At 40.3% G+C, this 15,793-nt stretch overlaps 1 protein-coding gene across 1 annotated transcript; it reads left to right on the top strand.

The window, feature by feature from the left end:
* The first annotated feature begins 218 nt into the window (after positions 1 to 218).
* Positions 219 to 15,461, top strand: LOC134656571 (ubiquitin-like modifier-activating enzyme ATG7). Its single transcript, XM_063512129.1, has 11 exons — positions 219 to 478; positions 585 to 780; positions 1,542 to 1,997; positions 2,660 to 2,766; positions 4,245 to 4,389; positions 8,159 to 8,314; positions 10,068 to 10,256; positions 12,054 to 12,137; positions 12,252 to 12,323; positions 13,326 to 13,441; positions 15,155 to 15,461. Exons 1-11 carry the CDS (start codon positions 285 to 287, stop codon positions 15,459 to 15,461), a joined length of 2,022 nt encoding a protein of 673 aa, XP_063368199.1. The 5' UTR covers positions 219 to 284.
* The last annotated feature ends 332 nt before the right edge of the window (positions 15,462 to 15,793 follow it).

Genomic DNA, 15,793 nt, shown 5'->3' with positions numbered 1-15,793 from the left:
TACCGCGAACCACGTTCGACGTGTTACCTCCCTGTCACACTTACGTACGAATTTACAAGTGCGACAGAGAGGCAACACGTCGAACGTGGTTCGCGGTAGGCGCTCATAGACTCAGACTGGAATTCGGAACATAATAAAAAAAAATGGCTCTGACAATATTTGACATTGACATTCGTGTGTATTGACATTTGTTGAACTTGAATGCTTGTTAATAGTGTTTTGAAGAATAATAAAATATTACCAGAAATAATAAGTACAAAATATTACGAATTGAATTATGTAAAATGGCGTCAAATGGAGAAATAATTCAATATGTGCCGTTTACGTCCTTCGTTCACCCATCCTTTTGGCATGCTCTTACTGATATGAAACTAGAAGTGGATAGGCTGAACGAAACTACAAAACAAATTTTCGGCCGATTTACATATCGTAATGATATCGGAACTGTATTTGAAGTCGACGGAACCTCATTCAATAAGTTAGTAATCAAGTAAATTTTAATTATCTTACAGTAACATAGATTTTATATACACTTAGTTTAACAATAAAAATGATTGTGTATCGTAATTTTCTGTACATTATAGGGAACCCGCCAATGAACAGCTCTACGAGAATGTAACGGGAACTATAATGAACAAGAACACAATAGAAGAGTTTAAGAACATAGACAAGGCAGCCTTACTTAATTCAGTTGGTGAAGCAATATGGGCTAACATTAAGAAAAAAACATGGATCACAAATCCCAGGGCCTTGTTGAATTATATCGTTCTTTCCTTTGCTGTGAGTTACCTAATGTATTCATTCTTACTTATTGAAAACAGAAGGGCCATTACCTTGGCACTGTTCACAGACAAGACATCCTCTAGACTGGGCATAGTAACGCTACCCCCTCTGCCACTATATACGGTAGTTTTACTCCATCATCGAGTCAAGTGTCAGAATCCCGTGCCGTGATTGGTCTGTGTCTTTGAACGGACCAATCACTCGCTTTCGGGGATTCGCTCACCTCGTCCCCCGCACCCCAGTAATTTTGGCAGCATCGGTTTCATGAAATAATTGCTCTAAACTCCGTCTAGAGGATTCCTAGTCTATGGCTGTGAGTTACCTAATGTATTCATTCTTACTTATTGAAAACAGAAGGGCCATTACCTGGCACTGTTACAGAAAACGGCACATGTGGATATCATAGGACATATGTAGTAAGATATGCTGTTTTGCCGTAACATGTTTGTTTTGGTTTCATGTTACAATCATGCACATTATTTTATTAATCTACAAAAACATAATAGTCTCTCTCAAAGTACAGCCATTTATTAATATTTTATGCACATTGCTAATACAGAATGCAAAACATGTTTCAATTAACCTTCTTAATTGCCTACATTTTAATAGTAATTTTCTATTTGTGAAAATAATTTGTTAATCCTTATAGAGGCCTTTTAGTTTATTTGTGTTTAATTGTATGTTAGAGCCTATCAAAAACTATAATATACTTGACTGCATGTTTTTTCTGTATATAAAACTACTTTTGATTTTGTCAGGATTTGAAGAAGTTCCACTACTACTATTGGTTTGCCTTCCCATCACCGAGCCAGCCCACTGTCTACCTCAAAGAAACCAATAGCATATCTTTAAGCTTCAGCAACAAACAGCTTGAAGATATCTCACAAGATTATAAAAAATTTGATCCAGATCAGAAAAACTTCTTTTTTATTCTTAAAGAAAATGATAATGCTTCTATAAAACCTTTAGCCCAATTATTCAATCCAAAATTAGAAGTACAAAATGATTTAAACATTGACTTATCAAGTCTTTATTTTGTGTTTGCTGATCCGAGTAATGGAAACAATCCGGGATGGCCTCTGCGGTCGTTTTTGGCAGCATTGCTTGAGCATTGTCCGAGTCTATGCAAGAGCGATATCCGGGTAATAGGGCTGAGGTGCAGTGCTAGCGGTGCTGTTGATAAAAGCTTGGTGTTCACAGTTTCCATACCTGAGGTAAGCATTTGCATTTATTACTTTTGTAATTTGATTATGGAGACTGGGAATGTCTTAAACAAAACTGATATAGTTAGGTCATAGGATTATATAATACACATAATGCATACAGATACTTAAATTTCATACCAAACCGGTAATTTCCATGTCATCCTAAATTCTAAAGTTAGTCATTGCAAATAAAGGTAATTAATTTTAAATGTCAAAAAACTCACATTACCGCACAAACATCACATTTGCCATTAGGCTGTGGACAAATAACAATTTTCATCACTATCGGTAGCCTACATACAGGGCCGGATCTAGCTAGGGTAGAGCGAGTGGAGCGGCCGCTCTAGGCGCCGGATGGCAAGAGGGGCGCCAAAATGGCAAATCGGAGCGTGGCTAGGGGGGGAAGGGGTGGAAAATACGCTTGAAAACATCAACGAAGGGCGCCAAAACCCGATTTCGCTCTACCCTGATCAAGGGCTCGGGCCGGCACTGCCTACATAATTGGGCACTGGCCTCTCAAGAGGTCACTGCCGTTACAGGTCTCAAAACAGGATTTTCAAACAGAAATGTTCTAGAATCTCCTTATTGATGAATGAGAATGATTTGATGTGAAGCCATAAACAATGAATGATATCTTAGAACATTTTATACATATACATTTTTTTTTTCAGAATGTGCAAGCAGTAGAGAGTGCTGGCTGGGTCGGGTGGGAGAGGAATGACCGCGGCAACTTCGGGCCCAAGCTTGCCAACATGTCGGCGTCGATGGACCCTATTAAGTAGGTCTTAGGTTAGCGCATGACCAAAAGCTTTTTACGTCGCTAAATCAGACTGGGGCAATTGCAAATGTGTGCGTCAGGTTTGTACCGTACCTGTGATAACAAATTGAATAATTTTACCTAACAAGACCCTTTGAACCTCATATTATGTATGTATATATAGATAGCTTTATTTATTTATTTATTTAATTTAAGCCTTTTATTTCTTTAATAATACATTATAATATATACAATACAATTAAATTTTAATTATACATTTTACAATTATGCAATTATTATTGATATAGAATTTGATTATTATTATTTATTTTTTAACTTTTTAACTTTTATTATTATTAAAGATCTCTCGACGAGTATAGGCCTCCTCCATTTCTCTCCACTTTTTCCTATCTTGGGCTATTTTTGTCCAGTCGTCGTTTGTAAACTTTGTAAGTTCGTCCGCCCATCTTTCTAAAGGGTGACCTCTTTTTCTTTTACCGGGGGGGTCAGTCCATGTTGAGATTCTTTTAGTCCACCTTTCTTTGTCGTGGCGTGCATCATGTCCGGCCCATCTCCATTTAAGCTTTTTAGCTTTATTGCACATGAAATAAAAACACGAGAAACACAGTTACAGAGTAAATTAAATACAACAAAGGTGAACTTATCCCTGTATGGGATTATGTCTGATTAACCAGTTGTTAGAGTTACAGAACATTTCTTATTTTTCTACCGGAAAGGTAACTGTTTTTAGCAGTCTACTTAGATATGTTTGTGTGTCGCCCAAAGCGAATTTTGATGAATCACTCGTTTTTATGATCCAGATAGCAGATAGAGCGAGATTAAGTTTAGGCGCTCCATGCTCAGTATTAGGTTCCGTAGTTACCCGTCCGTTTTTTCTAGATGTTTGTTTTCACAGTATATATTTGCCATTTTGGCGCCCCCCTACCATTTGGCGCCTAGAGCGGCCGCTACACTCGCTCTACCCTAGATCCGGCCCTTGAGATACGTAGTATTGGCAATAAGACAACATTTAGATATAAATTCAAAGGCCTCTCATAAACCCGTTTGTTTTTATTTTTATTTATTGTTAACAATTTCATTCCTTTTTAAATAAATTATTTCTTAACAATTGATATTCCGTTAACGTTATACTTGCTAGTTTTTAAATTGACCACAAATAACTCAACCATGGATGATCATAGACATAGCCATATTTTTGTTTTAGTTTTAGTTTGACATGTATTAATTTTAATTTCAATTTTAAGTAATTTTTATATAACTGTAAATATGTCTTGTAAATATGATTGTGTAAATATGATTATGTAAATATGTCTTATACTTAATATAATTATTGGCTTTGCATGCCTTCGGGCTAAATGCGCTGATACCTGCATCCTGTGTTGATCCTGTGTAACATCCATTATGTACGTGCATTTTAGCAAATAAAATTTTGAACTTTGAACTTTGAAACCCCACTAATCTCAGCCATCAATCTCCAGGTTGGCAGAGACATCGTCCGACCTGAACGTAAAGCTGATGAAGTGGCGGCTCGTACCAGACTTGGATGTGGACGTCATGAAGCGGACTAAGTGCCTGCTGCTCGGCGCGGGCACGCTCGGCTGCCACGTTGCTCGCGGTTTGCTGGTAACCTTCCTTATTTTCATTTTTAGGGTTCCGTACCCAAAGGGTAAAAACGGGACCCTATTACTAAGACTCCGCTGTCCGTCTGTCACCAGGCTGTATCTCACGAACCGTGATAGCTAGACAGTTGAAATTTTCACAGATGATGTATTTCTGTTGCCGCTATAACAACAAATACTAAAAACAGAATAAAATAAAGATTTAAGTGGGGCTCCCATACAACAAACGTGATTTTTGACCGAAGTTAAGCAACGTCGGGCGGGGTCAGTACTTGGATGAGTGACCGTTTTTTTGCTTGTTTTGCTCTATTTTTTGTTGATGGTGCGGAACCCTCCGTGCGCGAGTCCGACTCGCACTTGGCCGGTTTTTTAATTAAATTTTCTTTTGGGTGCTAGTACTAGGGTAAGACAACGATAGAATGATTCTCTCTATGTATGTTTGAAATGAGACAGTCCTTTGACAAACTATAATATAACTCCGTATAAGATAGGTGAATAAAGTCTAAAGGGCACTGATTACCAGCCCGCCGGACGATATCGGCCTGTCAGTTGTTCGGAACTGTCAACTTTTTGTTCTAAAAATTTTTTTTTTTTTTTTAATTTTAAACTGTTTATTTCAGTAAAAAGACATTGTATTACATACTAAACTTAACTACTAATCTTAACTTAAAAAGATTTTTGAGTTAAGGAGTCTTAAATTATTTACAAATTCATTTTTAATGGTTAGGTACATAATAGCAAGGCCGTAATTAAGTGATTTCGGTGCACTGCCCTCTCATTTTAAGTAGGTGTGGGAACACTAGATTGACATCGTGTGTTTTAACGGAAACACAGAATTGTTCTGATAAGAACAGTAAGCGATCTCATCTACTCCCCGCCAGAAGAGAACTACTACACCGTAATTAAGAACCGGCTTATCTCTGTGTACGAAGAGAGCAACAGCGCCCAGACGAAGAAGCTGTTATCCCAAGTCGAGCTCGGAGAGCAGAAGCCCAGTCAGCTGTTACGACGCATGAAGACGCTCAACAAAGAAAAGTTTCCCGAGACTACCATACAGATGATGTGGCTAGATCATCTCCCGCCACACATACGCTCCGTGCTTACCGTCAGCGAAGCTTTCAAAATTAAAACTACGTTGGAGGACCTTGCGCTGCTCGCCGACAAAATGTTGGAGCACACGCCAACATCGTCGCACCAGATCGCCGCAGTCTCTTCTCCCGCAGTCCTACCACCTTCGCTGCTACCGCCACCACCACCTCAACCGTCTACGTCAGCTCTCGACACCCAGTACCTCATCGGCGAGATAAGAAGGCTATCACTTGAAGTCGCCGAGCTCCGTTCGAGACCGCGCGAAAACTATAATCAACGCTACAGCCGCTCAAACCGCCGTTTCCCATCACGTTCACGGAACCAATCTCAAGACCGAAGCCCACGAAGCCGCAGAAGCTCTCCGATGCCGTACTGCCATTACCACCGTCGATTTGGTATGGACGCCCAGAAATGTGCACAGCCGTGCAGTTTCAAACCAATCCCGGCAACTCCGACATCGGAAAACTTAGCGTAACGTTGGCTGCGGCGGAAACCGGCGTTACCACCAAATCACACCGCCTCTTCGTACGAGACCGAGCTACCAAACTCGTTTAATAATATTTCTATAAGTTTTAATAGTTCCAATGAAAATCTATTCAAGGTGCTCGGTAAAACGCATTTCCACACTCTCTGTCCGTATACATTGTTTGTTTTTGCAACTTCGAATGTCGGAAGGTTGGCTAAGTTACGTAATCGATCGTGTCGGGTTTTTTTTTTCTAACTGACAGGCCGATATCATCCGGCGAACTGTTAACCTCTTAAATCCCACGGCTCATATATGAGCCGCAACGCTTATGGTGACGTCACATCGTGGGAATTGACCACAGACTTGTCATTTTCGCGCTCGCGCTTGACAGACAGCTGAAGTGTGCGAAAGGGAAGCCATCACGTATATGAACATACCATGTGTGCGAAAGAGTCAGACTACCAATGAGAAAACGTGACCACTTTTGACTTTGACGACGGCCGCGGACGGCCAAGAGCGTATCACAGTAATTTTCAAATTGAAAAATATACACGGATTAGGACGAAAAGTATTAAATAAAGTAATTCAGTGAAGATTGTGTCTTGTAGTGTGCCGGATTTCAGTGTTACAGTGCCAAATAATCCAAGCAAACACTAATTTCAGAGGATTTATGATATTCCTAGCGAAATTTTCATAACGATATTTTGTCAAATTAACAGCGTAAAAAGTGTAAGAAGCCGGTTTATAAAGTTCATTATAAGTTTTTCTTCCTTTGTGTGCTAATATTTTATCATATTAGTCTATAATTTAAAATATTTTGTGTAAAAACATAACCTGTTACTTTACGATAGGGCTTGACAAAATGTTCATATGACAGTATCGATAACTTGTCGGTATATTAATAGCTATGTAATTATTTCTTCACAAGACATCATTAAGATATTAGCTTTTATAACCGACTTCAAATAATAACGATTGTTATACCTTTTTGAAGGTGCTCATGTTTAGCGGTAAATTTAAACTTCACTTTCCAACACAGTAAGAGTTACATTAAGATAAGTCTGCAACGATTTTGATAGTACACGCAGTGCAAGTGTTATTTATACGTCATAATGTCGTAGAATTTTAACGTTTAAAATAACACATTTGAAAAAGTAGTCGATAAAGCAATCAAACATCGACAGATTATTAATATGTTGTAACATGACATCACTATTTTCGATCTCACATAGACAATTTACGCACACACTTGCATTTCATTTTTGGTCGCACTTTTGAAGATTGACAGTTGTTCTAGTCATATTAATTCTATGGAATTGACAGGTTCCTCGAAAATCAAGAAGAATTTATGCTCGAAAAGACGGCCTATTACTTGTGTAGATGGCGACACCGTTAGATATTTAACAATTTTAACACATCAGTGAAAGGACAAGGGTCAAAGTCAATTGGTGTTCCAAAAGTTTTAATCTTGTGTCGAAAGATGGCAGTAAATTTACTGTGACTACAAAATTTATTTTTATATTTATTAATTTTTGGCTTGTTGAAATTATAATTTAATTTCAAATTTAACAAATTAATTAACTTGCTGGCTACGTGCCACTCAACACTCAAGGTCTTGCCTTATCAAAGTAGTCTGAAAGCTTACTGAATCTCATTAATTTGGTTTTCACCACACCAACTTTATTCACATGTGAGGCAAAGTAATCAAATGCAAATTTCGAGTTGTTTTCCTATGTTTGCTGGTAGAATTTACTTTTAAATGATGATTTTGGATGATAAATATTTAATAACGTTTGTTTGGATTTGATTTGGTTTGATTTTGTTTATATTTTACATTTAATATTTAAATTTTTGTTGTGTTGTGCGTATTATTTAGAATACTGTATGTTTAATGTTATTTATTTTGTTTAATGTAATTTTAATTTAATTGTATATTATTGTGATTATGAGTCCTCGTTACTCGAAATAAATGAATTTTATTATTATTTGCTTCGCGTTGGTGTGGTGAAAAATTTTGTGTTTCACTCGGGGGCAAATTTTGTTTAACCCTCGTTCTTTGAAACCCTCGCAACGCTCAAGATTCCGTTAGTCGAACCACTCGCTACGCTCGTGGTTCAATTTTGGAATCTTTCGCTTGCTCGGGTATCAATATTAGCACGAGCGGTTAAACAACAACCTTGCCCCCTTGTAAAACAAATAACTATTATTCTGTTGTCAGGCGTGGGGTTTCCGCCACATCACGTTCGTGGACTACGGCAAGGTGTCCTACTCGAACCCGACGAGGCAAGTGCTGTTCACGCACGAGGATTGCCGCGCCGGCCGAGGCAAGGCAGACTCCGCCGCAGACAATCTCAGGAAGATCCTGCCTTCTGTAGTGAGTATACCGCCTAATCTATCTATCTATTAAGCCCTTTTGTTCTGAGTTAGAGTATGTCTCTAAGCTCAGTGTGCCGCTTGGCAAAGGCCTCCTCTAGCTCTTTCCATTGGGGTCTGTCGTGGGCCACTCCTCTCCATTTCGGGCCCGCTGTGAGATTGAGTTCGTCCTCCCATCTTGTTCGAGGTTTCTTCTGACTCCGTGTGCAACCTCTTGGGTACCAATCCGTTGCGATCTTACTCCATTTTTCCTGCTTGTCTCTCAACATGTGGCCAGTCCATCTCCACTTCTGTATACCGCCTAATACAAGTTCTAAAAGTAATGCATACTATAATAATAATAAAATAATAAAAGACGTTTATTCAAAGAGTTTGAACATAGGTACATAATAAAAGTACACAATAATGCTTACAAACTAATTGAAAGGGAAGGTGGCTCAGCTAATGTCTGTGCCAAAAGACTACGGGGCACAGCGGCCCTACTACCAGCAGCGGCAGCGGTACTATCTCAGCAACCTTTTGTCATCGACAATAGGGATGATGACACATGTTGAATTTTATAACATAATTTAGTAAAATAATAGCAAATGAGCAATTATCACAATATTATGGATATTAACCTGTCAGCTCCCAAGGGCTCGAAATCGCGCCAGAACGCTTATGGGTGACGTCATATCGTGGGAAATGAGGGGTTAAAAAAAATATGGAAATAATACGAAATACAACATCTGAAAGTTACAAAATTTAAGTTTTTTTTTAACTTCCAAAAACGAAATAAGTATGTATACCATTCCATCCCTCACATTTTATCCAAAAAAAGATTGTATAGCAACTATATACATAAACGCAATATTTCACCTACAAAAATGCAATTTTATTGTTTTGCTCATACTTCAAGATGCGATCTCAGTGACCTTGACCTCACGTTCACATAGCGATTTGTCAGGGGCGTTTCGCGAGTGAAGTACGACTGTCGGACTTTGACTATCATTTCTGACTTTTGTATTGCTATAATGCAATATTGATCGAATGTCTCATATAGACATTAGATCCTAAAAACAAACCTGATTGATTGATACCATAAATGAAAATTTGTCTACTAGCCTATTAAATACGAAAATGCGTATTTTACACAGCTGAAGAAGATTGCTATGGCAACCCGTGGGCGATAACAGAGTCAAACCTACCATCGCCCACACTGTTAACTGACAGTTCGTAAACCGTATTACAAAAGGCATAAGGTATACCGACTGACAGTTAAGAGTGTTGCTGTTGTACACCCAACATCAAAAACCATCTGCCACATGCTATAAACCAGGGATGTTGCGAATATCCGCATCCGCAACCGCGGAACTTCCGCATTACTTTCAACATCCGCATCCGCATAAAATCGATGGGGATTTAATGCGGATGCGGATGTGAAACAGGTCGGTACAGGAACGTCTTAGCATCGGCGTAAGTGCTAGACTGCTAGGTGATTTAGTCATTAACCAAAAAACCTATTAGAAATGAGCAGTCAAGCGTGAGTGGGACTTAACGTACGGAACCCTTGGAACACGAGTCCGACTTTTGAAATAAAAATTACTAAAATGTAATATTTGACGTTTTTTATGGTACTATCTTGACATCCGCATCCGCGGATGTGAGCCTTTAAAAATCCGCATCCGCGTCAAAAAATCGGCATCCGCAACATCCCTGCTATAAACCAAACTCAACTTTATTTTCATAATGATTAAGTCCGTTTTTGCGTACAGGAAACCCGCGGCATCGCTTTACACATCCCAATGCCAGGCCACCCAGTGGGCGAGTCGCTACGCGCCGAGACTGCTGCCAACATTAAAACTCTCACCGAAGCCATACAGGATCATGATGTAGTGTTCTTGCTACTCGACACCAGGGAGGCCAGATGGTTACCCACGCTGATTGGGGCTCATTACGGGAAGGTATTATAGTTTGTAAAGAAAAAAAAAAGTTTTTTTTTTTTTTATTATTATTCTAGTATGAAATGACATGAAAATATTCGATTTAATTAAATGTATTAAACTTAATGAGTAATTATCAAAAAAAAATGCATGATAGAATAGGGACCTATAGAAATGTACTGTGACTTTCTACGAAGCATGTCTTTATGTGTCTTTATGTGATAATTAATAATATGTTATGTGACTGTATATTTTATATTCGCGAGAAATAAAAGGCTTTTTTATTTATTTATTTATTTATTATTATAGTTTGTAGCTTTCTAGTAGACCCCGAAGGCTTATCCTATTGTCTATTGTCAGTAAAACCGCACGTGCTACTTACCTGCAAAAAAGGGTCCTAATTATTCTATTTGGCACCTGAGCGCGGGCTAGTCCAACGCTCAAAAAACCATTGTAGGTGCGCTCTCCGATAACGCGCCTTTGTTACGCATCTCGATGACACATTTTAGACTGGTTCTGTAGCGTTGGACTCGCCGGCACTCAGTAACCGAAGTACCGATTTTTTATGCAGGTGGTTGTGGCACGTGGCACGAGCGGTTTTTCTTAACAATAGACTAGCCTTCGGGGTCTATTAGAAAGCTACAAACTATACCGCTGCTTTACAATTGTCAGAAATTATGCAAAATTGAACCGTCACTTTGAAACAAAGTTCAAAATCATGAGGGAAATATATTTTCTCTGCCTTATAAAGCTTTAAGTCTTTTTAGGGTTCCGTAGCGAAATGGCAAAAAACGGAACCCTTATGGATTCGTCATGTCTGTCTGTCTGTCTGTCCGTCCGTCTGTCTGTCCGTCCGTATGTCACAGCCACTTTATTCCGAAACTATAAGAACTATACTGTTGAAACTTGGTAAGTAGATGTATTCTGTGAACCGCATTAAGATTTTTACACAAAAATAGAAAAAAAAAACAATAAATTTTTGGGGTTCCCCATACTTAGAACTGAAACTCAAAAACATTTTTTTCATCAAACCCATACGTGTGGGGTATCTATGGATAGGTCTTCAAAAATGATATTGAGGTTTCTAATGTAATTTTTTTCTAAACTGAATAGTTTGCGCGAGAGACACTTCCAAAGTGGTAAAATGTGTCCCCCCCCCCCCCTGTAACTTTTAAAATAACATACATACATACATACATACATATAATCACGCCTATTTCCCGGAGGGGTAGGCAGAGACCACGGATTTCCACTTGCTACGATCCTGACATACCTCTTTCGCTTCCGTTACTTTCATAATATTCCTCATACACGCTCGCTCATATATTTTTTTTTTTTAAATAAGAGAATGATAAAACTAAAAAAAATATATGATGTACATTACCATGCAAACTTCCACCGAAAATTGGTTTGAACGAGATCTAGTAAGTAGTTTTTTTTAATACGTCATAAATCCCCTAAATACGGAACCCTTCATGGGCGAGTCCAACTCGCACTTGGCCGCTTTTTTGACGGAGTGGGCGAATGCGTTTGTTTACGCATCGTAGAATGGTATTCCATCTGTCCAATATGTTTGTCCAATGTCATGGCGTCTCAATCTCTCTCTCTCTCAAGCAAAATGTGAAAACACACATCGGATTTAAAGGAAAGAAATTGTACAGTTGGAACACTACCCGTAGACACCTAGGACTCGCCGCTGCTGTCACTTCTCTTAGCGAGAGTGGGGCAGAACTGGGCCCTGGGGGCCTAGCCAAGATGAGAAACGTGTCGATTATGACAAATGCTACATTATTTTTAACAAACCCATTTCTTCCCCAGATAGTATTGAACGCGGCGCTCGGCTTCGACAGCTACCTAGTCATGAGGCACGGAGCCTCATCCGACCCTACATTACAGTCAGACGCTGAACAGTCAGCCGCTGAACAGTCACCCACTGAACAGTCACCCGCTGAACAGTCACCCGCTGAACAGTCACCCACTGAACAGTCACCTGCTGAACAGTCACCCGCTGAACAGTCGCACGCTACATACCTGCCGGGCGCTCAGCTGGGCTGCTATTTCTGCAATGACGTCACCGCCCCGGGCAATGTAACTACCTACATACAGTAATAAACGTGTACCTTCGGCCTTCTGCCACAAAACATGCGTAGTACAGCGCCATCTATTTTAGCTACCAAACTAGCGCGCAGTTTTTCGTAATACACACATCTTACATACATCTTTTATACTACATCATCATACATCTTTTATATTTTTTACCTGTGGTCTGACCATAATTTATATTTCTATTTTTACAACACATTTCTTCTACAGCAATCAATATATAATTAATATTGTCCTTATTCTCCATGAAACACTAAATCCTAATCCACGAAAAATGGTTTACAAATCCATTCTTCTCGTACATAATAACACTTCTTATAGTCTTTAAGACCTACAACTTTATTTTAGGTATTTGTATTAATTATTTGGTTTTTAGGGTTCCGTACGCATAGGGTAAAAACGGGACCCTATTACTAAGACTCCTCTGTCCGTCCGTCTGTCTGTCAACAGGCTGTACCTCATGAACCGCAATAGCTAGACAGTTGAAATTTTCACAGATGATGTATTTCTGTTACCGCTATAACAACAAATACTAAAAACCGGCCAAGTGCGAGTCGGACTCGCGCACGGAGGGTTCCGCACCATCAACAAAAAATAGTGCAAGACAAGCAAAAAAACGGTCACCCATCCAAGTACTGACCCCGCCCGACGTTGCTTAACTTCGGTCAAAAATCACGTTTGTTGTATGGGAGCCTCACTTAAATCTTTATTTTGTTCTGATTTTAGTATTTGTTGTTATAGCGGCAACAGAAATACATCATCTGTGAAAATTTCAACTGTCTAGCTATCACTGTTCGTGAGATACAGCCTGGTGACAGACGGACGGACGGACGGACGGACAGCGGAGTCTTAGTAATAGGGTCCCGTTTTTACCCTTTGGGTACGGAACCCTAAAAAGTACGGAACTCGGTGGGCGAGTCCGACTTGCACTTATCCGGTTTTTTAGACATGTTTAAAGTTTATGGTACGTTTCGTTAACGTTGTCAGTCGCTGAAGGACCGCACGCTGGACCAGCAGTGCACGGTGACCCGGCCCGGCGCCGCCGCCGTGGCCGGCGCGCTCGCCGTAGAACTCCTCGCTGCGCTCACGCAGCACCCGCTCAGGTCGGTACCCACGCTTGCTCAAACCATAGAGAAAAAAATACATAGAGTGCTCACTCCATACATCAGTTTTAGTACCAAAAAGACTATTAGCATCTAGCATCGAGTAGCGGAACTATCAGTACTGCTACTTGACAATAGATGTAGCCACCGACCGGAAAGTCTTATGCTGTTGAGATAAGACTTTCCGGTCGGTGCTACATCTATTGTCAAGTAGCAGTACTGATAGTTCCGCTACTCGATGCGAGATGTAGACACTGAAATTAATAGTCTGAACTGATGTATGGAGTGAGCACTCTATGTATTTTTTTCTCTATGCTCAAACTTAAATACGTTTTAGACTACTTATTCTAGGGCCCTATTTCGGAGTTGCCTTCCTCTCCCAACCCCCTTGTACTCTCTAAGTACATCATCATCATCATATCAGCCTTTTATCGCCTTCGAGTACGCCACTTATCCCGATCCTGAGCCAATCTCATCCAAAAATGACCCGCAATCATCCGAATATCGTCCACCCAACGACCCAACGGACGCCAGGCACTCCTTTCTCTAAAGCTTTGGATTCCTCCGAAAACGGTGCCGTCATATTACGGCCGCTATATAGCGTTGACTGACGTCACTAGAACGTTGTCTATGTAAACAAGATGGCGCGGTTTCCTAGACGGCGTTACGTTACGTTGATTGTCAACGTAACGTAAGATGACGGCCGTCATGACGGTGTCGATAGTTTCGTGAACGTTTTATTAGATAGCGGTGACGCCATTTTGAATAAATGACACGAGATTTGAATAAATGATTCCGTACTACGATTATTTTCCTCTTCTGATGATATTTCATCCTCCAAGTAAAGTATAGATGATCAAGCAAATCTTGTCAGTAGGAAAAGGCGCGAAATTCAAATTTTCTATGGGACGTTATCCCATCGCGCCTACATTTTTCAAATTTGCCGCTTTGACCTTGGTGGATGACGGTGTGTTATGACGCCGTGGTAGTTTCCACATGTCGCCACCGTAAAGACGGCCGTCTTTTGCGGCCGCTATATGACGGCCGTCATATGACGGCACCGTTTTCGGAGGAATCCAAAGCTTAAGTACACCCTAAGGTAAGTCTGTTTATGTACACCACCCTATGCCTGAATCCAAAACGGATTTCAACCTAATTTTCACGTCAATATTTTAATTCGGACTCTTCGAGCAACACCAGCTAGCGACTTCCGACATGTCGGAAGCGATATCTTAGCGTACAAATAATTCTGCCATTTTTTGCGGGGAAACTTGCACACACTCTCACTTCTCACTCAATACATACAAAATCCAATCTGTAATGATGACACAAATACACAGAAAATGACACGTTAAAGACAAATCTTGCACACCTCGATCCCTTTTTGTGTACGGACGGACGAGTCACAACACGCACCGCCATAGGTATAGTTGTGCCTATGCTTCGGCAGAGGAGAGATAGTACGAATTCCCGGTGTTGCTCGAAGGTCCGACCACTTTAGTTTTCCCTCAGTACCTCAGGTGAACAAAGGGTGAATCACATATACTCAAAGTTTGCTTAATACCCCCAAGAAAATCATGGTTGAATTAAGTGTATTTTTAGTTTACTTAATTAACCAAGGTGATCCGAGTTGGGTGAACAGAGTCAACTACAGGTGTCACAAAGCTTTAAATTTAGGAACATTAATGCTAACAGGTTTTACTTAATTTTCAGAGAACACGCCCCAGCCCTATACAACCTGACCGACGAGTCCGACATCCCCCCCCACCTGCAAGGCGTGCTCGGTCCCATCCCGCATTCCATCCGCGGGTTCCTCCACTCGTACCGCACCGTCGCGCCTACCTGCGCCAAGTTCAACCACTGCATAGCGTGTTCGGACTTGGTGCTGGATAAATATAGAACGGAGGGGGAGGAATTTGTGTTCAAAGTGCTGAATAGTGGCAGCTATTTGGAGGAGGTCACTGGGTTGGCGGAGTTGCAGTTGACGGCTGAAATGACTGATGTAAGTTTCTATCTTTGATATTTTACCAACACACTAAATTAGTGCCAAGTAAAAGAACTGCATAGCGTGTTCGGACTTGGTGCTGGAGACATATAGAACGGAGGGGGAGGAATTTGTGTTCAAAGTGCTGAATAGTGGCAGCTATTTGGAGGAGGTCACTGGGTTGGCGGAGTTGCAGTTGACGGCTGAAATGACTGATGTAAGTTTCGATCTTTGATATTTTACCAACACACTAAATTAGTAAGTAAAAGAACTGCATAGCGTGTTCGGACTTGGTGCTGGAGACATATAGAACGGAGGGGGAGGAATTTGTGTTCAAAGTGCTGAATAGTGGCAGCTATTTGGAGGAG

Source organism: Cydia amplana, chromosome 18 (assembly GCF_948474715.1).
Source record: "Cydia amplana chromosome 18, ilCydAmpl1.1, whole genome shotgun sequence".
NCBI classification, from domain to species: domain Eukaryota; kingdom Metazoa; phylum Arthropoda; class Insecta; order Lepidoptera; family Tortricidae; genus Cydia; species Cydia amplana.
Note: the sequence above shows the minus strand (reverse complement) of the source record. Positions and strands in the feature narration are given on the sequence as shown.